Raw genomic sequence first — 18,379 nt, 5'->3', positions numbered from 1 at the left:
AATAAAAAATTGTTTTAAAAATTCTTTCTCCATCCCTTTTAAAAGATATTTTGAATCTATGTTTGGAATCTAATTTGAGAGTGGTTCGACTCTGCTTAATACTATATCATTATTAGTTTAGTCTTTGCAGGTTTTTCTTTATTTTTGCATGAAATGTAGAGAAGCAACGATAATATCCACAAATCTACATTCGTCAGTGTCCATTGCAAGTGCTGCACATGAATTGCTCTAAAATTTGAAATTGTTTTCCTTCTTGTCATTTTATGAGATTATTGGTTATATGTTGAAAAGTAAGATTTGTTCCTATTTCATTATCTTTCAGCTACACTGTTCTAAGTCTTTGTTCCACTTGGACTTGCATATATCTCTATTCTTGTAAAGCATGCCTTCCTTGTGTCTGAAATCCCTTAGGAACACTAGTTAGTGTTATTTCATTCCTTAGAAACACTTGTTAGAGTTATTCTTAATGAGACTTTTGTTTCACCTCACCATTTTGCATGTATTAAAGTTCACATGGAATTTGAAGTTACTGATCTTTTCGATCATTAATATATTGCAATTGTGGCTGAAGTGTATCATGTATATGCAAGGCTTCTATAATGGGCAACCCTCTAAATTTTTATTTGTAGTAGAAAATGGGTAGTTCTTTGACTCTTACTGAACCTGTGAGTTTTGGGCTAAAATGATAGCATGTGTAAATTTGTTTCATATGGATTAGTTGTGAGCATATTTTTTTGCTATATAAAAAACTTTCCCATTATCATCTGTTATTTGTTTTGGTTTTATCCATTGCTGGTTGGGGAGCAAAATGGGAAATTCGTGGTGCATTCAGGAAAAAAAAAAAAAAAAAAAAAAAAAAAAAAAAAAATCTTGGTGGATAGTTCCCTTACTAATTAAGGTGTTTCTTAGATGATATATGGCAAGTTGGTCCTTATCATCATATGTCTATGTTTCATTAATGAATGTGTCCATGGTTTTTTTACATATATTACCAAATTACATCTATATATTTATGCATGCTCTTTCTCAGTGAATGGTGATGAGGGAATTGTTGTTATATATATATATATATATATATATATATATATATATATATATATATATATTTCCTTCCAGTTTTTGGTGCAATTATATTCAACATTTGAGTTTGTTTTTTTATTATTATTATTTTTTTTGATTGGCTATAGCTTCGAAATCTATCGAAATTAGCTATTAATGTATCCTATAATCTTGTTGTCGTGCAAGCAATAGGATGTTCAATGGATTGTTGAACTCATTGTAACGACCCTAAACTGATACTCTTTTTAAAAATAAAAAAAAAATTTGGCATGACCTTCCCTAAAAAGGGGACTACAACCACCTGCTCAAATAAAAAAAAAAACGCAATGGCCCTTCCTGGCCTTTCAAAACACCTTCAACCTGTCCCAACACATAATACAATTAATATACTCTAACATCCCATCCATCCGTTCATTATACCTCAACATGGCTTATCTCATGGTGGAACATCTACATACCGTTTAATCCAAATTATCATAATTATAGTCCCAAAATATAGTTACAATAACAAGAGTTCACAAATCTCTGTACCAAATATAACAAACTAAGATTTTACAAAAAAATGGGACTCAATACAAAAATAGCAAAAAGAAGTCTTCTAATCCAAATTAGGCCTATGGTGGAAAGTCATTCACCACTTCTTTCCCGTTTCTTGAAAAAAATTATTAAATAATAGGGTGAGCATAAAGCTCAGTAGGTAGCACTTAAGACACGCATCTTGTGTCCTTATGAATCCATACAAAGAATAGATCAATAGGAATGGGGATCACATAATGTCGGGATAATACAACATGCTAACCAAATTCAAATACAATCAATGCAATGCCATGGAATGCAATGCATGCCGATGTCATTTCCCAGTTACATTCGAAACCATCACTTTCAAACTGTTAATATAACCCGCTCTTTGGTGACCCCGCAGCGACATGAGAGAAAGATTGGCTAGTGTCCCTGACCCTTAGTATCCCCGCGGCGTCATTATGGGGCCAGCTAGCTCAACCACGCTAGGGCGACTCCCTTGTTCCTTCTAGGCTATATTAACACTCCGACCCTTTGGTACTCTCGCGGCGACCGGGTTTTCATAAAACCATTTCATAAAAACTCTTTCCCAAAATTCTATTTTTTATTTCAAAGGAAAAATTCTCCCACTTCATGCCCAATGCAAGTGCACAGATGCATCAATACCATGTACATGTCCATTATTCCATAACCAATTCAACTTTAGTAATCGAAGCATAGTTTCACAAGGATTTCTAAAGAAATTACAACATGCTTTTATACAATATAATTTTAAGAAGATGAACATATATAAATCATCCCATAAACATGCTCTTTACATAACTCATTTACCACACATAGTTGCACAATTAATGTATACACATAACAACCAACAATTTACTAAAGTTCTAAACAAATTGATCATGCTAAACAACAATTTAAGAGGGATTAATTCACTAAAGCACAAGACTTCATGGATTAAGAACCCCTGTCTTGATTTTGAACAAAACTCTTAAAATGAGTTCAAATTTTCGAAGTCCCTAGGGAGGCTCAAAGCTGGAATTTCTGGTACACTTGCGTAGAGCTCGTCGTGCTATTTGTTTTGCCTCAAACGGCACTCAAAAACTCCAAGGATTGAAGATGGAATCAAGCTTCAAAGATTTGAAGTAAAATGAAAAAGAAAAAGCAAGAACAAGAGTGAGAGAGAGGAACTTACAAGAGAGAGAAATGAGAAGGCAAAATTGTGGTCTCTAGACCACTTTTGATATAGTGGTGGGCCCCACGAATTTTATTTCTTTTCTCATTATCTTTTACTTGAAATTTTACACCATATAAAATGCATCACCATTTAAATGTCACACCATCATATAAATTAAAATGCACCAAATGCAATTGGACCCAACCACAATCCCACACGAAAAACTTGAAAAGACAGAAATACCCTTACTTCGACGAAATTCCGGAAAAATGAAAAGTGCCAAAAATTGGAAACGTAACACTCATTTCCTTTAGGGCCTCATGTTAGTCATCCCTGTCAATTTGTTCTAGATTTGAAGCACATCGCCACATTGGTCCCTTGCTTTGATATGTTCTTGTCGACTTTGGGTTACCCTTAGTTCAAGGCCTTGGTGGTGTTTCTGTCAAGAACACAATTCCAGCTTTAATCATTGGGTCAATGCAACATGATTGTTGAAAGGTTGTGCTGTTATCTTATTGATCAGGGTCTCTATTTGTGCATCGATATATCTTACCTCTTTTCCTCTTATTATTCAGTTGTAAAGCAAAAGTACAGCACACAAACATGTAGTGGAGAGGATTCGGTAGTTTCTTGAATAAGGTTTTGCGTATGTGCTTCTAATGCTATTTCGTGCTAAGATATGCTCTTTTTTTCGGGAATCATCCATGAACTTTCATCTATATAAATCTTTTTTCAAATAACGAACTCTCATGCCAAAATCATCATTTGCCTCTAAAAATACTCAAATTTAAATGACTATACTCCATGGGGGTTGCCTTAAAGTGGTCAATTGACGCTGGTGCTATCTTTTCATATGGCAGGAGAGAAACTCAACAGCTAGCATTCAGGAACAAGAGTCCATCCCCTCAACAAATCATCAAGTTAATTAGGAGCTGCATCAGAAATTGACTTTGCTTCTATCATATTGAAGGAGGAGTCCAACCTCAGTGGACTGGGAAGCATGGAGGATATCCATAATTTTTTTTTTTGCAGGGCTTGTCTGCTACTGCTGTTCAACCTGGACTATATATCTCTGCTTGTGGTCTGATGGTGTATCCACATTGGATGCTACTTCATATGCTTCTGCTTCTGAAGATCGATCGATTGTCTATTCTCATAGGATACTGCTCCATGTACATCTGATGGATGCTCGGGGCAGGGTGCATCAGGTTACCTTTGGATGTAATGTTTTGTTTAGTTTTGGTTTGGTTCATTTTTTGGTTTTCTTTGTCCTAAATGGACTTCCTCCTGTACATTGTAAATACTGTTTCATTTATACAAAGCTACCACCAAATTTAAAACAACTACCCTTTTTGTCAATATGAGTGATATTTGTGCTAATTAATTAATTAAATTAGGAAAAAAAAAACCCTAGAAGTCAAGTCATACCTTCCTCAAGGATTGCAATTAAACTTCAATACCAATGTAGGTTTATTGCAGTATACAGAAGAGGAAATAAATTAAAGGCAGGAAAACAGGAAAGGAAACTGCAAATGCAAATCAAAATCTTTAATTAAAGTCACAGGTTCTAATGATTATTATAACAATAAGGGGAAGTTATATTATATTTGTCCAACTAGAAGCTATGGTGTTTGGGAATGGTGCATTCCAATCACTTGCATTACAACGAAAGTGGTGGACTCTGCTACAACATGTAACCAAGAAGATTAATTTGCTGAGATTATGGTACTTGTTGCTGAGATAAGTTCTGGGATTAGTGAGATAAGTTCTGGGATTGGTGAGCTAAGTTCTGAGATTGGTGAGATAAGGTCTGAAATTGGTGAGATAAGGTCTCAATAAAGTGAAGTTTATATATATAGGATTACCTGAAGAGGAGAATTTTAAGCATCAGAGGTTTAATGGACATGTAGGAAAGGTACATGGTGGACATGAAATATGGAGAAAAAAATGAAACTGGTAGGCAGTCAAAACCAAAAATGAAAAAAAATCAATAACGGAATGCATAGATAAGTAAGTGGAACATACAACATCATCGTCATCAGCCAAAGAAAACTAGGATGAAACTTCTGTCCAAAACTACATTTTAACAGTAGCTGCTGACTGCAAGCAATCACATTGAGTTTATGTTCCAAAAATGTACAGTTACATAGCTATGCTTCAAATTTTCTCTTCATGCCACCAGTGCCCTCCTCAATGTCATGTGCTCCCCTTTGATGTTGAACAGAGGGACTATAACCAGAGAGAGACAAATCCACATGTTACGCAACAAAAATAAGCATCTGCATCATCAAGGAAAAATAAGCATATGCATCATCACACTACACAATCGCTAAACACATTAAAAGGCATGTTGAGAATCATATTTTTCTTGTCCAATGCTTTGTGAATACATAATCAATCAATGCAATCCTCCATGATGCCAAAAAATGACATCCTTGCAGCTCAAGTCTACCGAACCCTGCTTGTAGTGATCAGGTAATGCTTCATTCAAGCTAGGGTAGCTCAAACTCATGATCATGTTTGCTTGTCCTCTGGCTGCCAGCAATCATAAGAACGAATCAAAATAGATTGAAATTTTGCACTTTTCATATTGATATCAATGTTATATATGTTCATTCTAAAGATTCAGGCAGTAGATCTTTGGAGATGATAAGCAGATGTAGTAGCTCTGACATGGTCTTTTTCTTTGTTTATATTAAACTAAATAACAAGATGTCCATGAAAATCATGAGCTGCAGCAACAACCATTGATTCTTTTCTCATTTTTCTGGGTCAAGGATACTTAAAAAAAAATTATATGCTAGAATACACACGAAACATGGATTTTATTTTGGATGAGTTTTTTTTTTTTTTAATAATTATTATCTGTTTTGTAATTTTACAAGTCATAGATCTTATCTTATTTACAAAGATGTGTTAAGCACAAATTATTAAAACGTATATTGACGTCTTTGCTCTGAAGTTATTTTATTAGTTTTTAAATAAAAATTAACAAAATTTGAAAGAAATACAAAGTCAATTATACCCCTTTGATCTTCCGTATTTTCTCCGCCCTACCCACCTTCTCCATCTGAAAATTCTTCGAACTGTCTCTCTCAGAACCGTCTCCAGCAGCCTCGGCACACCCTTGACAATCTTACAATCCGGTCATATTTTTTTCTCAGGAAGTTCAAGCAATTTTACATATAAGAATGTGTGTACAGTAAAGGGCTAGAGGCCAAAAATGAGAGTCCTTGACCGAACAAAGAGACCCAGTAGACAAAACAAAAACCAAAATGATCCAGTACAAGACTTATATAAAGGCAGGCCCATGGCCCAAACAATACAACCGGTCAAGCACAATTGTAATCTATTCCGTATTCACCAATCCAATGGTGGATCCAGGAATTGTTAGTGGATTGGGTTAAAATTAAACATAAATTTAATAACATAATTTCTTAAGCAAATTTTTTTTATAAAATAATCTAGATAAATATTTGAATTCAAATATTACAAAATATTTATCTAAGTTGTGCTCGATGAGTGTTTAAAGATTCGAATTCGTCGATAATAGACTCCAAGTCAAATTTTCAAACAAGGTAATTCATCTCTCATCGTGCTATGTTTTAACACGTTTCATATTTGGTTTTTTTGGTTTTAAAGATTGAATTATTGTAATTTTTGTTTGTGATTTTATTTTACAAATTTTTTTGGTTTTAAAGATTGAATTGTTGTAATTTTTGTTTGTGGTTTTATTTTATAAATTAATTTGAAATTCTAACACTTACCCATCTATATTTGTTTTATCTAAATCGGTAGTAAGTTAGTAACCTTTGATTTGTGAATTATTGGATATAGATCTTTTCTTTTATACTAATACTCCTTGTCTACTAGAGATCAAAATTATCAAATTTTCATAGTTTATAATACCATAGATTTTTTTGTTTGTTTGTTGAATACTTTCTAGATAAACACAGGAGCTCTGCTTATTTTTCATGATGATTTGAGAGTGTTGACATTAAGAATTTATGCTATATATATAATTTCAGAACTACCTCTACAATAATTTTATCTCAAAATATGTTTTACTTCATATCCTAATACATATCCTTAATAGGGCTTGTTAGGCTTGGACCTTTATTTTAATATTGTGACTTAGTTGACTTGGGCTTATTTGGGTGGGTTAATATTAATAATTAATTTTTTTTTTGGGCTGGGCTAAAAATACCCATAGTAATAAAAAATAAAAAATAAATTTGGGGTGGGCTGGAGCCCAGCCCAGCCCTACCCTGGATCCGCCAGTGGTGTCACTATTCACCACCTGAAAATTCTTTGAACTCTCTCTCTCTCAAAACCGTCTCCAACGGCCCTAATCCACCACCTCATGCCCCACAGTTGCACCTCCATTTCTCCACCGCTGTTATGCCAACAGCACATCACTATCACCCATCTCCTCAGCACACCCTTGACAATCTAACAAATCCACTTATATATTTTTTGGCCCGGAAGGTCAAGCAGTTTTATATATAAGAAATGTGTGTACAGTAAAAGGCCAGAGGCCCAAAAAGCTTGTCATTGACAGGCCCAAGAGACCCAGTAGACAAATCAAAGACCAAAAGGTCCAGTACAAGAGTTATGTAAAGCCAGGCCCATAGCCTAAAAAGACAAGCATCTATTCCAGTGAAGCAGACACTTCTCACCAAGAAAATACATTCTCTCTTCTTCACCATCATCAATGAGAAACATGTTTTTCTCAAAATATTGAACCTTATAGGATGAATTTCGTTAGGCCTTCGGTTATAGCCTTCACCTATTATTCACTGTTATTGCTAACACTTTTTCTTTCTAAGCTTGTCCTTGTTTGTTGTGTGCGCGTCAGTTGGCTCACCCCTTCCCAATTCAGTGAACCTAAATCAAGCACGACAGATTGATTTACTAGAGATTGACCTTCCATCTGACTTTCTCTTATTTTCATTGTTGTTTAGGCTTTGATCATGAAACTTAGCTCTGATACCACTTTGTTGGCTTTGCTCTTTTGATACCAAATACTTGAAAATACTAATTACTACAAAAATTCGAAAATCAAGTTTATTTCCAACAGGGAATGAGGAGCAACAACAATCCTCGGTTTCATAACGTTGCAGGGGTGATGAGAAAGAGCGTAGAGTGATGAAGGGGTGGAGAGAAGAAAGGTCAGATGTGGCTCAAGGTAGAAAAGGAAGAGAGCATGTCATAGGGTAAATTTGCAGTGTGATCAAAGGCCCAAGACAAGTTTAAAAGTAAAAATCAACATTAAAATTGTGTCAAGGCGTTGTGGAGAAGTGTGAATCTCCTATCCTAACCTAACCTAACACGTGTTCAACGCGCACAACTCTATACGATATCCGTCCCTTAGAATTAGATTTCCATTTGAACTAGACAATAAGCAACAAGAAGAAGAGACAATTGATAATTCACAATCAAACTTCAACCAACCAATCAATGCATCTCCACAACACAGAGGAGTACGTACACAGAGTCACAAGCCAAAAGCAAACAATAAATATGTGATAATAATCCAAAAACATCACTTACATTGCAATGGCGTCTAGAATTTGCTGTCCATTGACGAAGTGAACTGACTTAGACACATTAGAGGCAAGAAAATCAACCTGTTGTTCTTCGACGGAAGATGAAGGCGAAGGCTTCTTAATTTGCAGGTACAGGTTCGAGTCTAATGTCATTTTCTCTGAGTCCTGAGTTGGTTTGCACATTTTATTATTGTAAAGTGTTGTTACTAAACTTACTCATGAAAGAAAATCGTTGTATCTTAGGAGATAAACAACATTATGAATCATTTAGCACCTAACAAGACAAAATTTATCTTATGAAGATATAATAAAATTCTTAACGGGTTCTTTCATGCATAGTTTTTATTCATTTTTAATTTAACTATTATTAGTATAGTAACATTATTGTCACTATTTTATTTACATGATCGAGATCCGCTATAAATATTGAAAATTAGTAACATTATATTTTCAACAATTTTCTTGTTTCCAACATGTGAGGCTCACTCCTCCTATTCTCCCTTGGTCTTCCTGACTGTCTTATAAATTCCCGAGGTGGTTTCTCACTCTCATCACATTGCAGTCTTGGCCAATCCTATTCATTGTGCAAGGGATGTATCATAAACCATAATACTGCTCAAACAATTGTGTTATAAAAATTCTAATTTAATTTTTAAAATAAAATTATGTGATAAGAATAGAATTAACAAAGACAAACCAAGAGATGGATTTGTAACTTAAAATAAATCACAATTAATTTGATATGCATGTGAGTGTAAGGGAATTTAAAATTAATCAAAGTCGTGATATGCACGCGCCACTCACAAGGTCCGTGTTTTTATTGTCATTGACAAAAAAAACACACTCACACTCACTTTTGTTCCTTTGAAAACTAAAACCTTCACCATCCAATTTAGAATATAAAAAAAATACTATTGGATCACAAGACCCTTGATTATGATATAATGTAGTTAGAAGAAAATATTGTTGAAGTTTGCAGGGCTGAAATTTATTTAAAATACACAATTCTTTGTTTTACCAATGATGCAATATCATTCAACCATTAGTACTCAAAAGTACAAACCAAAATTAAAATTTTATTTTATACTGCGGATCAACAAGTCAAATTATTTAATTAACTCATACACTTAAAAGTGTATTTCACTAAAAAATATATATATATATAAACACAAACATGTATAATCTAGATTGTTGCACAAATGTTGTACAATCCAATGCCTTTATAACAAACATAACATGTATATTCGAAATTAATTAGCACGAATCAAAACTATTACCTGCTTACAAAAATAATATCTCACAAATCTTGTATTTTATATCATATTTTTACCCTTGAACAAAAAGGGAGAAAATGATGGACTTACTAAAAATGCCTATAAAATTTCAAATAACTCTGCCACCATGTTCAACTTTCATTCTTATTCTCCATAACTATAGCTGCATTCAGCAGTGGTATCATCTCACAGATTCCTCTAGTAGAGTTGATTCTTGAACGCTAATATCACTTTGGGTGAAAAAAGCAAAACAAATGCTAAGATTGAACCAAAAAACAATTTGATAAAGTAACCCATTGGATCATGATCGACTTCGTCAGACATATCACTTGAGGTTGACATGGCAACCGCTGAAGGAAGGGCTTCGATCACTGCATCTGCCAGATCGGTTATGAAGGAGGAAGTGCAACCCAGTGCAGGGACACGACCCCAATTCTCTATGCCAGATTCTAGAGCCAATTCCTTGTACTCCATGTCAATCTCTTCAAGAGTTTCTATGTGCTCGCTTACAAAGCTGGAATTTCAAGGATACAAAAAATTCATAGTTACCATCACATTATAGATTAACTAAAAGTTTTAAGAAAAAAAATGAAAAACAATAATTATGCATGACATATATCAGGTTAAGATCTAGCAAGCTCAGTCCTCCAAATGAACTAAGACATGAAGATGAAATAGATGTCACCTTCATGGACTTATGTTACTAATTAGTTCATTAACAAAAGGGAAAATACTTCAATTGATGTTCCATCATTTAGGGAAAAAAAATACCACCTAGGCTAATTAGCAGTAGTTGCATTCATCCACTGCTATTCATTCAACCTTTGACTTCCTCACTTCTTTTCTCAAACTCATTCTTTACATTACCAAGTTGTCGGGTTCCTCTAGTATCGCAAACATACATGACCACTAGTCCAGACTCGAGATATTCATTAACGGAATTATCCCATCAAAATCTCTAATAAGCAGTGAAGGCAGAAAGGGACTTGTTAGCATGTGAACCCCAAATTCTCATGATCTAAACTTCCTATCTGACATCTCAAATGTATGAGATACCTCATAGGAGAAGTCAATTCAACAGATGTAGAACACAACTCAATTAAATACAACCATGATGTGAAGCCCTCTAATACTTCCACAGCATGTTATAACATTCAAGAAAATTCCACTTGCATGTTAGCATAACAACAACAATCACACAATTCCGGGCCCTCCAGAATATGTACCAATCATACCAGCGAATTACGATTTTTTAATCCAACAATAAGGAGCCAGTATGGCAGTATCCAATTTATTGGTAGAAAGTTCATGAGCATTATGTCGTGAAAATCAAGATCAAACCCACAATTCATCCATGCCTATTCTAATACCACCTTTTTGTCGCAACTTACAGAAAACTAACTTGCGGAAGAGGTCTGAGGTTGCTTATCCGAACAGCATATTGGAATCATATTCCCAAAATAATTAAAATAATTGTGCAAAATGGCTAAATATTCTTACTCTGAGTTACAGAGTATCTTTCTCACAAGAGATTATATAAAGCTGAAAATAAGCTGCAACACCCAGGCACATATTCATTCTGGACTATGTTCTCGGAATACCATAAAATGCAGAAAAATAATATGTAGCACTGCACCTAAACATGTGTGTTACATAATACTCGTAAGAAATAGTTAAAGGTAGTTAAATACATTTGAACTGTTAAACTGCTCATTTATGGTCCCAACATGGTCAATTATTGATTTAAGATCCAGATAACAAGGACTGAAACATATATTGTATTGGAATTCATTCTGGACTATGGTAGAAAAATAATACGTAGCACTGCACCTAAAAATGTGTTTTACATAATAATACTTGTAAGAAATAGCTAAAGGTAGTTAAATACATCTAGAACTGTTAAACTGCTCACTTAAGGTGCCAATATGGTCAATAATCGATTTAAGATCCAGCTAATAAGGACTGAAACATATACTGTATCAGAATTGTTATAAAAGTTGACAGCAATAAAACTGTAACTTTAGGTGATGCACCTTTCCAAGACAAAATAACAAATCTATTGAAGAGGATTCTCCTATAATAAACTATTTATTGCAGACTTAAACCAAATAATCATGCACCAAGAGGACTATGAGATAAAGGTCCTTATGTCATATTTCCAGCAACAGCAAATGCCACTTAACTATTTATAACATACCTAACTGGAACAGCCAAGAGACTCTTCACGCCTTTTTGCCCAAGCTCAACAAGAACTTCATCTGTATAGGGCTTCAACCATTGTACAGGCCCAACTCGACTCTGACATAAACAGAGTGAAAATCAAAACACTAATACCACAAAAATTAGACATGTCATAGGATTTCGTTAGGGGTGTGTCATGGAAAATAGATAGTTTGACAGATATAAAAGCAAAGCTTGAAGCAGCAGCTAGAACATAATGACTTGGATTGTGTAACTACCTGGTAAGCAAGAGTATGACTATTGTCGATTCCTCTTGCTTTCAGCTCTTGCATAATCAAGAGAATGCACTCCTCCATCTGATCTCTATATGGATCTCCCGCTCGCTCAACATAACTGACTGGTACCCCATGGGCACTGAAGAATATCATGACCTAGAATACCATAAAAACACTACGTAATGCTTTGCAGAAGCAGCAAATCTCAAATGATGGACAATACAACATAAGTTTATAAATCTTGTGCATCGAGAGAATCATGCCAAATAAGGCAACCAAAATTATGAAGCCCACCTCCTCAGGCTTGGAGAAAATCTGTAACTCCTTCTCAATCAAGTCTGCCATTGATTTGATATAACCTTCGCGTTGATACCAGGACTGTATTATAGAAGTGGGCAGTCTTGACAAATATGCATCATCCCTAATAGAAATACAAATTTAGGTACGTTTGTCAAGGTGGAAAAAGTAGAATAAATAAAATCCCTATCCATGCTGTTATGGAGTTCACACAGTGAACCAAGATTTCAACCTGAATATACTTTGCAGGACACGGATGCTTGACCCTGTTGTAGAGATGGAAAATTGAGGATAAAGTGGCAGCACAACAAGCCTTGTAATCCCGTCCCTCTTCATCTGTCAGAGAATAAGGATATGTCAAACACGTTGATTTAACTGATTTATACATATGACAAGAAATGCTTGGCCAAAAATGGGTAATCAGAGCAGACTAGAAAACAATAACAAAGGTTACTCCACTCAACCGATGGAACAAAAAGGATTAGGGGCAATGAAGCAGACAAATCAGCAAGCAAAATGGATTTGAGTTCTTCAAATGGAATGCCTAAGAAACTACTTGACGCCGTTAGTTTAAGATAAATGCAACAAGACAGAAGCAGTGTGTTTACAGATAGGAAGAGGTACATATAAACGTCAGGACTAACACCCCCCCCCCCCCCCCCCCCCCCACCCCACACACACACACACAAAATGCCTTACTCAGCATACTGTTCCGTGCCATCTATTTTTTTATTTATTAGTAAATAGGTATTAGAAAGCGTTCCGAAGTTCCATTCCATCTTTTTAAGGCATCCGTTTACACCAACACATTAAAACAGGTAAATGCAACCTTATACTAGACATCCTAGTTGTAGTCTAATATATATATCAGGACACTTGGTCCTTTCACATTCTCCTTGTTTTAGCATCACCCTGGAGAATTCTAAATCAGGCAGCAGTGACCCAATGGAAAAGTTTTCATTTCTTCAGCATATTGATTGGCTTGTATAAGAATGTATTCAGAAGACCTGACATTGCAGTCATCTACAGACACATAAACAAGATAGACATGCAGGCACAAAGGGACACACACACACAACGTGGTTCAATACAATAGGGAACTTGCTAGCATAAAACGAAAAACAGAATAATACATTAATGGGAATCATCATGGGATCTTCTATTTTTTTTTTTTGACAAGTCATCATGAGATCTTTTAAAGACTAACCTGTTGAACAGCTTCCTCAGTGTACGGGTGCCAGTAACGCATTGCGACATAGACATTGACAGGCATTTCCTTTGCTGCCAATGCCATCTTAAGTGCAGTTGCCTGCAACGAACAGCTCAATTGTTAACGTCATGAGAGACTACATACAAACAAACAAGAGTAGCACACTAACAAAGAACAGAAGAGGAGATGATGAGATGAGAGGAGAGGAGAGGAGAGGTAGAGGGGGAAGACAGAGAGGACAAAAACACAAAACTAGCAATTAAGAACAAGAACAAGATGATGCTATAAAAATTAAAAAATGCTATAAAAAATCAAAACATGGACAAAATCATGCATTTTGTCAGGTCAAAATAAGTTTTACCTGCTCATCTGTTATTTTTCGCAAAGGTGAGCCACCACCTATGGCAGCATACCCTTCTTTACTTTTGGGAGCCCGGAACACAGAAATCAGTTGTGCCAGTGGGCGCTGAAGAAATCGGAACAGCCTGGGGAGACGTATAATATCCTGTCTTAAAGCATTATAATCATTAACGCAACCAAAAAAAACATACAACCAACTTCACTTTGTATCTACTATCTATACATTAATATTTGGGCATAAATAGGTTGACTAACATACTGGGTCTGCAAATAAATTGAATAAAAATGGTTGAACGTCATGCAGCGTATCCGGTCCTCCAAGATTCAGAAGCAGCACTCCTATTTTTTCTTCTGCGGCATGTGAAGGAGATGCAACACCACTTCCAGGATATGTGCACACTCCCGTAGAGTAAAATGTTTGCCCAATTAGGTTCCTCTTCTTCGGGTCACCTGCGTATGATCCCCCTAGACTGCTATTCCTTTCATCACTTGAGTCAGAAGATGAAAGCATAGATGCTCGACAGGTACGTGAATCAAAAACTCGTGATCCTTTGGATGAACAGCCATAGGCAAGCATAACACGTCTACTTTGAGGGCATGATCTATCAATAAAAAGACAAAGGGCAAACTTAATTTCAAGAATAAAATAAAAAGCATTATCATATAACACACTAACAAACTAAATGAATGCCAATATACAAAAAGCACATACTTGTGTACATTAATGCATACATGTAAATAGGCAAGTATTGTTGGGAACCTTCCACTGTGGAGTCTCATAGCTAAGTTTTGATTTTTGCATAAATTGACTATGAATCCCCTAGGAAACTTAATTCAGTTGACCCATTCTTGGTAAGATTTCCTATACAAACCACCAAAGTCCTCTTGACTTGTGTGGTATGTCCTCCAACTTCCCAAAGGGGAGGTTGAGGGTTCAAGCCCCAATGAGAGCATGTGTGTGTGAGGATATTTACCTATTGGGGAGAGGGAGAGAGAGATAGAGAGAGAGAAGTTTCAATGCAAAAAAAGTAGGCCAATCTTCTTAAGGCCAAACCATATTGCTCCTGCACTAATTCAGTCAGTTGATCCCTTACAGACATTTCTAACGGAGGAATACTACATAAAAATGATAAAATGCTATGGAATGTAGGGATGACCCTTCCCCTCAAGTTGGTATTGCCAAATGACTTCTCTTGGAAAATAACTTAATCAACTGCAAATCGAAATAAAACTAACAAGAGATCAATAAACAAACTGTACCAAACTGACGAGTAATTCATTGCACAAATTCTCAAATCTCAACTTCATTGCAACAAATTAATATTTGCTTAGTGCAAAAACCAACTGAACAAACTAAAGTACTAGAACTGAACTATAACTGTAAATGAAAGATTACACAACTGGAAATGGAAATGCAACTCAAGGGAAGTAAAAATGCTTGGAACTGAAACTAAAGTTAAAGAGCTTGTGTTGAAGGGTTTAAAGCAAATTGTCTAATGTGGAATACCTTGCTTCTCACTTGATTCAAGGGTGGTTATTTCTGGTTCTTGGACAGTCAAACTGCCCGTTTTCCTTTCTGCCATGTATTTTTCATAATGGCATTGCTCATATACTTGTTATTACAACATAATTTCCACATGTTTAATTCCCAAGTTCATCCACGCTTCTTCTCATTTCCTCCACTCTCTTTACAAGTCAAACTTTTTTTGAAACTATCTTGTAACTATAATCAGCCTCAATTGATTTCCAGAGAGTTTCCTCTTACACTAACCAGACCAAATTCTAGGCTGATTTTGTCATGAGTCAAAATGGAAGGTCTTTGAGTCACTGGGGCTTTGGGTCAAACATCACTTGAGAAAGATAACACAATCTATCTAAAAAATTCAAGATCAATGTCAAAATATCACCTTTCCTCCTTCTTTCACCTGTATAATTTTGCTATTAAATGCAAAAGGGTTGTTGAAAATCAACCAATAAATAAACAATTGGGCGTTTTTTTTTTTTGTTTTATTGATTTTGGAGAATGGAGAAATATTCAATAAATCCAGACAAGTTAACAACTACGAATACAATATATATATATATATATATAGTCAAGGAAAAATGTAAATCTATTTTGTTATCAATCAAGACACATGATCAACTAATAATCATCTCAATATCACAATTGCGTATATTTATACCCACTTGTGTATGTGCATGTGTATCAGAGTAATTTGTCAGAGGCTTACATGGCAGTTTTACGATTCGAACGGAGAGTTGAACCGGAAGGATTTACATGGGGAAGAACAGCAGATCTCGGTGTTGCCTCCATAGCGTGTCAATTTCAGAGATGCTCTAAAACTTTCAGAAATGATCAATTTCAAGGTCCTCGGACCTTGAACAACTTTTGATCGATGGTATTAATCGAAATCAAAGCTTCAAAATTTCTAGGTTTTTCGAGATAGTTGTTTGGGCGGGTTAGGTTTAAGAAGGAATGAGTCAAATAGTCGTTAAATGTGACCTGCTCCCTCTCTCTATCTTCTTGTTCAAAGCTTTTCTCTCTCTACTACGTGCTCAAAGTGTAGCTGCAAATACGCTGTGTTCCTTTAATACGACGCAACAAAAAGGGTGACCAAATCAAAAGGTTGGTGGAGGAAGTGTAATTACAGTACTAATTTATATAAGAGAGTTTATTTTTGTATAATGTAAAAATATTATAGAAATTTTTTTGTACACTGTTTTAAATAGGGTAAAAGTGCTACACCAAGTATATCATTCAATACACTATTTTTGTCATTTTATAAAATTATTTATTTTTATATATATTTTATAAAATGGGCCGTAATTTAGTCAATTTATGATCTACCTATTTGTACCAAATTAAAATTTTAAAGTATTTTTTACATGTAAGAAATGTGATATGCAATATAAACGTACTTTATAATTGTTTTCTGTACTTAATCTAAAATAATAAATATATATTATTATATAATCTTAATCTAATTAAATTTTCATCGTTATCCAATTCGATTTAGAATTCAATCCATTGACACACATTTAGTTTCCAAAGCTTGAATTTTTTTAGTTGTTCAAATTTTGAAACAGAGTGGATGGAGTTAAGTCTTTACCGAAAGGAATATTAAGTTTACCGTTCGTTTCTGATTTGAAATTTAAAAGTGCCAAAACATATATATTAAATATATGGGCAAAGTCCAAAAAATTCCCTCTATAAACCCTCCTGACTATTTTAATTCTAAAAAATTCCTTCAACTATTAGAGGGGTATAACAGACTCGTAAGGACGTTAACTAAGGATACAAAATGACTAAAGTATCCCTTATATCTGCTATATATGTAATATTCCCATTAAATTTTCCATTGCTGTCATCTTCTGAAAAATAAATAAATAAAATTTATGTTGCTGTCAGGATAAATAAATACACAAAATAACATAAAAATACCAGAAGTCCATCACCATAAAAACCACAATAGAAATTTTTTGTACTTTCAAACAAATAAAATTAAAATGGTTGTTGGTAAAGAAAAGGAAAACCCATCATAATAAAATGTTTGATCTAATACTAACAGTTTCTGACAGTTAAGTTGCAAGTTGATAGTCTCCATGCCTTTGCAACAATTCACAGACACCCAACACAGCTAATTAGTTCATGAAAAAAAAAACACACACACACACACAACTTAGTACACAAAAATCAAAACCCATTACCAGGAAGACCAATTGGTGGTGTTTGAAGCAATTAAATAGAACAAAACTACAATTCTAATACAATGCATTTAACAAGCTTCTATAGATTCATATTGAATACGATATTAAAAATAGTTACATGGGTGTGATTTGCTCACATTGGTTTGGTTTGTACAATAATGTATGATTGAAAGACGTTTATCACAAAGCAACTTCAAATATCAGTCTACAATACCAGATTTGGGACTCAAAAATTAATTTAAATATCAGTATAAACATAAAATAAAAAAGAGTATTATATCTATCTCCCGAAGACAGCCAATGATGAGTAAATAGATATTCATCTGCAAAAGAATAAATGCTGCTACTTGTCTCATGATGAAATCAGTATAAACATAAAAAAAAAAAAAAAAAGAAAAAAAAAAAAGAAAAAAAAAGAGTATTATATCTCTCTCCCGAAGACAACCACTGATGAGTAAATAGATATTTATCCGCAAAAGGATAAGTACTACCACTTGCCTGATGATGAAATGAAGGAACAACAAAAAAATAACTCATGGAAAAATTGAAAAGTTGCTTTAGACTAAGTGATTATTATTATTATTTTTCCTTGGGTCCTATATAGGAGAAAAATCAATTCATTATTGTGAATTCTAGCCTCTCCGTTGAATTTTTGCAAAGCGAATGATGGCAATTCACAAATTTTGCCTAACGGATACTGTAGTCATTTTGCATCCTTAGTTAACGTCCTTTATAAATCTGTTACCTTCTTTAATAATTGAGGGGGTTTT

The 18,379-nt window shown here is 34.5% G+C and overlaps 1 protein-coding gene across 1 annotated transcript; it reads right to left on the bottom strand.

Annotated features, from left to right (window-relative positions):
• Window positions 1-9,463: 9,463 nt before the first annotated feature.
• On the bottom strand, window positions 9,464-16,479 carry LOC132283214 (ferrochelatase-2, chloroplastic-like). Its single transcript, XM_059785141.1, has 9 exons — window positions 16,133-16,479; window positions 14,161-14,503; window positions 13,903-14,046; window positions 13,539-13,640; window positions 12,564-12,667; window positions 12,329-12,455; window positions 12,038-12,190; window positions 11,776-11,876; window positions 9,464-10,092 (listed from the first exon to the last, which is right to left on the bottom strand). The coding sequence occupies exons 1-9, from the start codon at window positions 16,213-16,215 to the stop codon at window positions 9,777-9,779; spliced, it is 1,473 nt and encodes a 490-aa protein (XP_059641124.1). The 5' UTR covers window positions 16,216-16,479; the 3' UTR covers window positions 9,464-9,776.
• Window positions 16,480-18,379: the final 1,900 nt, after the last annotated feature.

The sequence above is a fragment of the Cornus florida genome, unplaced genomic scaffold (assembly GCF_030987335.1).
Source record: "Cornus florida cultivar Cherokee Brave unplaced genomic scaffold, ASM3098733v1 CherokeeBrave_3.0.0_Hap2_Chr11, whole genome shotgun sequence".
NCBI lineage: Eukaryota > Viridiplantae > Streptophyta > Magnoliopsida > Cornales > Cornaceae > Cornus > Cornus florida.
The sequence above is the reverse complement of the archived record's forward strand: the minus strand, read 5'-3'. Positions and strand labels throughout refer to the sequence as shown.

Coding starts and splice junctions, on each gene's coding strand:
- LOC132283214 (XM_059785141.1), bottom strand. CDS start 16,215: ATGGAGGCAACACCGAGATCTGCTGTTCTTCCCCATGTAAATCCTTCC. Junction 12,668..13,538: donor CTGAGGAAGCTGTTCAACAG/GTTAGTCTTTAA, acceptor ATTCTCTGACAG/ATGAAGAGGGACGGGATTAC. Junction 12,456..12,563: donor GTCCTGCAAAGTATATTCAG/GTTGAAATCTTG, acceptor TATTTCTATTAG/GGATGATGCATATTTGTCAA.